Genomic DNA, 6,000 nt, shown 5'->3' on the forward strand with positions numbered 1-6,000 from the left:
TTATATTTTATTTGGAAATAGGGTCTCTTAAGCCAGCGAGGCTGGCTTCGAACCAGCGATCCTCCTGTCTCCGCCTCCCAAGCATGGGGATTATTTTATTTATTTATTTTGTGGTACTGAAGATTAAACCCAGGGCCACTCTACCTGCAAGCTACATTCCCAGCCCCTTTTATGTTTTTTTGTTTTGAAATAGGGTCTCACTAGGTTGCTGAGTGTCCCACTAAATTGCTGAGGCTGGTTTTGAACCTGTGATCTTCCTGTCTCAGCCTCCCAAGTACTGGGATTTCAAGCATGTGCCACCATGCCCAGGCTGCCTTTTCACTGTTGAGTTGTGAGTGCTCTGTATGCTATGTCTAAGTATATGATGTATGTTGCTTATTTTAACTTTATGTGTCATAGACATCATTGCAGATCCCTTCAAACCTGTTGCACAGCTGTTTGGTGTCACTGTATAAGTATACCACAGTCCTTTCTTTAATTCCAGTAACTTTAACATTAAATAATTAAATGTCTTATGAACTGCCTTTTGAAAAAATGCTGTGCACTTTATGATTTGAAAATCATCTGATTCTGAACAAAATTTTATTTGTCTAGTTTTGTAGACATTTGATCCTTTCAGAAAAAGGTCATATCGAGTGGAAGTTGATGTATTTTACCCTTCAGAAATATTATCCAACTAAAGAACAGTACGGAGACACTTTACATTTTTGTCGGCACTGCAGCATTCTTTTTTGGAAGGTAATGATTTAAATACACTCCTGGAATTTGAAGATTGGATTTAGATGAAACTATCTAACTATCTATATTTTAAGTGAAAAGATAAGAATAAATGGAAGAATACTGTCTGAAAAGAAAATTAATGATATAGCCCGCTAGGTATTATGAAAATGTACATCTGTGTTTCAAGACAGCAGGGTTGGAAATTAAATGCTTTGCACCCCTCCCTGATTTCGGGAATGGCTGCTCCCTTTCCTACAGGTCAGCACGTAAGAGATGTCAGGGAGCATCCCATCCTAGGTGGGGCTCTAGGTACCTCCTGCCCTCTTCTGAAGTCTTCATCTGTCCATGTTTGGCTTTGGTGCCCCTTCTTGAAGACAGTCCTCTGTATGCAAGAGGCCAGAATGTGCCTTGTTTCCCAAAGCCAAGTTTTTAGAGTGAAGAAGCCATAAAGAAACAAGGCTTCAGTATAAACCCATGCTTTTCTCATTTAGTGACCAAAACAAGACTATCATTACTTCTCAGCAAGGCCAAAAACAGCTTAAGCAAGTCCCATACCTGAAGAAAGTCCTTCACTTACGTCAGTTGTTTGAATCTCATTGCACACATGCTCTCTCTCCCTCGCTCTTCCTCTCCCCCCCACTCTCCCTAGCTCTCCCTCTCCCTCCCTCCCTCCCTCCCCTTCCTTCTCTCCTCTCTCTCTCTCTCTCTCTCTCTCTCTCTCTCTCTCTCTCTCTCTCTCTCTGTCTCTCTCTCTCTCTCTCTCTCTCCTCTTTCTCTTTCTCTTTCTCTTTCTCCTATCTCTCTTTCTCTCTCTCTCATGACAACATGCTTTCTATAGGCAGAACCTGCATGGTACAATTTGTTTTCTTAGATGTTAATATTATTTCCTTCTAGAATACAATTTTGTGGCTTGCCTGGCGTTTGGCTGTGTTTGATGTTGAGACTTCATTGGGAAATGATATTGAAATTATGGAAGCCTTGGGAGAGTGGCAAGCCCTGACCCTGCTGGGCTTCGGCTGCTGGCGGGGGATGGGGTGGGGCTAACTTTGTCTAGACTAGATGAGACTCAGCGCCTCTTGGGAATGAGAGATACCTCCTCACTTATGCCTCTAGGGAGATGAAGCTTTTGCTTCTCTCAGTTGAGGAAAAACAGCATCACCTGCTCCGATTGTGCCTTTTGACGCACATTTATTTAAATGTGGTACCCAGCTTTAGATTGTTGGGAGAGAGACAGCTGCTTTTAAGTTTTTTCATTTCAAACTCCATTTATGACATTGCAGGTTTTTTATTATAATGATACATAGCTGAGGAGAGATCATAAAGACACTGAGTTCTTCTGGTATTGTTTCGATAGTTTTATTTACTACATCACAAGGAAGCAAGATCATAAAGAATTAACCATGCTTCCAGCAAGAATAACTTAGAAGGTCTGTTTTTTGGGGGTTTGTTTTGTTTTTGCTATACTGGAGATGGAACCCAGGGACAGTCTACCTCCGACGACACCCCCAGACTTATTTTTTATTCTTTATTTTGAAACAGTGTCTAAGTTGCAGAGGGCCTCACTAAGTAGCTAAGGCTATCCATGAACCGTGATCCTCCTGTTTTAGCCTCCCAAATGCTAGTATTACAAGATTGTACCACCACGCCCGGCTGAGGAGGTCTGTTTTTTTCTGATTTATTTATTATTTTATATTTTTCTGTGGCTCCCCTCTTTCTCAAAATTAAAAACAGCAGTACAGTTTTACAGTGTCTGAGAATGCTATCTCAAGAGCAGGGAACATCTTGTATCCAAATTCATCCCCAGTCTTCAGTGAGGTTCTGGATACACAACAGGGAGCTGGCTATGCTCCCTTCCCCCAGAGGCCAAGGGCTGTGGACTGAAAGGAGGGTCCCAAGTGTGGAGGCAGCTCACAGCCCGCCTTGCCACCTGACTTGGCAGGAGCTGAGTTCCTCTAGCTTCTTGACACACCTGCCACTGAGGGCTCAAAGACAGATCTTCTGCCATGTGGTGAGAGCAGGTGACCAAGTCCAGTGTGAGTTAAAGCTTCCCCTACAAGTTGCACTTTTGTTGTTGTTGTTGTTGTTCTGAGATTATTTTATACTATATAAATATTTAAAGGAATGGTACTTTTATAGGGGAAAATATTCATGGAAATAAAGGTTTTCAGTTTTTGTATGTGATAGTCAATATTTTTCTTAGAAAACTTAAGAGTATTGGAGCTCTCTTTATGTGCCAGGTAATTAACAAAGAAGCACATCCTTTCTCACTAGCTTCTGCATTATTAGGCAGTATAAGAATACTGCTTAAGCTTTCTGCCGGCCCATATGTGCACCAGGAACAGAGTTTGGGCCAGAACTTAAGATGAGGAAGAGCCCTAGAACCACCCAGTACCTGTTCCCTGGTGAACCACTTCCATGTGGGCAGGACTGACTCCTGAGCACAGCGTAGGGCAGTGGGGAGAAGTGGTAGAGGTGCTGGTCATCCCTGAGGGACAGTGTCAGGTGGAGGCTGGGCACAAGGCCGTGGTGCATGTATGTTCAAGTTCCTAACACAGCATTTGGCATGGAGTAGACTTTCAGGAAGAAGGAAGAACAAAGGATTTTCCCCAAAAAAGCTGTTACAGTTTTTTTTTTCAGGATAAACTATACATGGAAATACCAATATTGCTTTATGTATTTTTCAGTCAACAGTTCTGAAGATTATTTAGCACCAAGGCCTCATGAGTTGTCATTTTGAGAGACCTGAAATGGAAATATTTTTTCATTGTCCTAAGACTGTCTTCAAGTCATGGGATGTGGGGCATCTGTTAGTACAATATTTTGTATTGCCTACATTTAGTTACCTGCTACTTTTAGTTATTTTCGTAAGTATGCATCAAACCTACATGCTAATGACGTCTGGCTTTCTGATTCTCATGTTCTCTTCCTCCCTTTGCTGCCTTCCTTGCTGACTCTTTCTGCACGATCTCAGGACTACCACCTTGCGTGGCTCTTCAAGGTATCTTCATGTCACCACACGTGGGTCCACCTCCAGCTGCGACACTCAGCTTGTCCCGCCACATCTCACTCAGGCTCAGCTCTCCCTAGAAGATGTAGACTCACCTGAGAAATCTCCATATGAGAGCAGACACCACACATGTGCCTCAGTGTCCCCGGGCTGGGTGCAGAGGCCTTGCACACCACACATGGGCCGCAGGGTCCCCGGGCTGGGTGCAGAGGCCTTGCACAGCCTCTGTAGATGGTGTCAGGTTTTCTACAGATTTTCTTTTCTCACTTCTATTGAGGATCATTCTGGTTTCCTGGCTGTGTGCCCTGCCAGCTCCTTGCACCTACTGGGCCATCTCTGCCAAGGGGTTTCCTCTGCCTGTCTGTGCGGCAGCTTCAGGTTGGCAGAGGCTGCCCACCCACTCCACTGGCCTGTGTCTGAGGGAGGGATCCAGAGCAGCTAGATCAGGGAGAATCTGCAGGGCAGGCCATGGAGGCAGAGACCGGCACTCTCCTGTACTGTGGCTGCTCTTCTTATTCAGGTAGAAGGCCCTCAGGAGTCCCTTGTGGATGTGCGGAGTCGCCAGTCTTGGTCATCCTCAGCTAGATTATTCTGCACACAGGCACTGTTGAGGTGGGGGTGGGTCCACTTCACCAAGTGCTGATCACTCCTCACTGTAGATGTGGCTGATGGTGGCAGCACGCACCCTAACCGGCTTCTCCTCCTCACAGGACTCAGGACACCCTTGCACTGCTGCTGACCCTGACAGCTGCTTCATGCCCGTGTCTCCTCAGCATTTCATCGACCTCTTCAAGTTTTAAAGGGAGCTCTCACCAGCTCTGTCCCATCCGAGGTTGTTCATTGTGCTTTCTGTACTTAGCTGGTGGTAAGTGTTCTCTGTGACCGAAGATGAAGACGGGTCTGTGACTGGCAGTGTCTCTGAGACCCATGCTTCCAGAAAAACTGCCACTCGGTGGCTGAGTGGCAGACACGGACTCTTGTACCTTGCCATCTTTGAAGGAGTCGGGAGACCCAAGCAAATCATTTCTACTTCTTTCTCTGAACCTTCATTTCTTCTACATATATTAAAATTTGCAATTTTGTATATTTATAAATATAGATCAAAAAAGATTTTGGATTTCCAGCCTTACATTCTGTGCTAAGTTGATTCAAAAAACAAAGAATATGCTTCTTAATTGTCAAATTATCATTTTCCATCTTATGGTGATTGAGATGGAGGACAAAACAGTTGATCCTTGTAAATACATTTTAAGAAAAAATAAATATTCTGCACGGTGTGTTTTCTCAACGGCACAGGCTGTGCCAAGATGGGTCCTCTTTGAATATAAGATGGCATGCTCCGTCAAGGTGTCATTGAGCTGAGTGTGAACTGTGCAGATGGTCTCAGCCAAGGTTGGCCTCTGCTCCTGGACACCCTGGCTGTGGGGCCAGGCTGAGGACAAAGCTCTGCAGAGAGAGGGCCACATTGCCCTGATGTACATGCTGCCTCCACTGGTAATGGTACACACTTCTCCATTGATTCAGTCTCACCAGGTTCACATCTTACTGAAAATACCAGCTAGTCACTTAGATATCATTTATTTAAGTCTTTAAAAGATTATTTTATTTTTTAAAATAAAGCATGTCCATTTTAGAAAAAATTTTAAAACGGTGTATGAAAGAAAGTAAATTCACCCATAAATTCACCATGCAAAGATAATTGCGCTTGCTAAAAATATGAAAAACTGTCCTTCAGCAATTGAGTATGAAAGTATATTGCTGTATGCTGAATGGGTAAGGAGACCCACGGAAATCAATTCTTTTTGCCAGATATGGTGGCCATGCCTATAATTGCAGCAACTTGGGAGGCTGAGAAAGGAGGGCCACAAGTTCAAGGCAAGCCTAAGCAACTTAGCAAGATCCTGTCTCAAAAAAACTAAACCCCCTAGGGATGTTGGCTAGCAAGTGTGAGGCCCTCTGTCTGATTCCCCAGTACTACCAAACAAAAACAAAAATTATCTTCTGAGCATGTTAAAATTTGTGATTTTGCAATTTGTAAATATACACCAAAAAATTACCAATTTTCCATAACAACTCCACATTCTATGCTGAAGTTTTCCATTAAACCACAAACATCTTGTCCACCTTTAAGCATTTTCCTGCCCCTCAGACATCATTTGAAAACAGTTTTCCCTGGCTGTATGACCTCACGTGGGTGGAGTGGCCGCTGTACTCACGGCCTGCAGGCTGCTCTGTGTACAGGGGCTCTGTGAAGGGCAGTGACTGGCAGCGTG

At 44.0% G+C, this 6,000-nt stretch overlaps 1 protein-coding gene across 4 annotated transcripts in view; it reads left to right on the forward strand.

The window, feature by feature from the left end:
- Positions 1-4,527, forward strand: part of FBXO25 (F-box protein 25) — a gene marked incomplete at both ends in the record, with an annotated part of 31,843 nt that extends 27,316 nt beyond the window's left edge. For 2 of the 4 annotated variants that reach the window (XM_080710773.1, XM_080710774.1), the window contains 3 exons: positions 595-738; positions 3,692-3,718; positions 4,438-4,527. In XM_080710773.1, coding sequence (XP_080566899.1) covers positions 595-738; positions 3,692-3,718; positions 4,438-4,527 — 261 coding nt within the window. The remainder of the gene's footprint in view (positions 1-594; positions 739-3,691; positions 3,719-4,437) is intronic. The other 2 variants (XM_080710775.1, XM_080710776.1) reach the window with 1 other exon arrangement.
- Positions 4,528-6,000: the final 1,473 nt, after the last annotated feature.

This window comes from Muscardinus avellanarius, assembly GCF_963383645.1.
Source record: "Muscardinus avellanarius genome assembly, chromosome: 14".
In the NCBI taxonomy this organism is placed as follows: Eukaryota; Metazoa; Chordata; class Mammalia; order Rodentia; family Gliridae; genus Muscardinus; species Muscardinus avellanarius.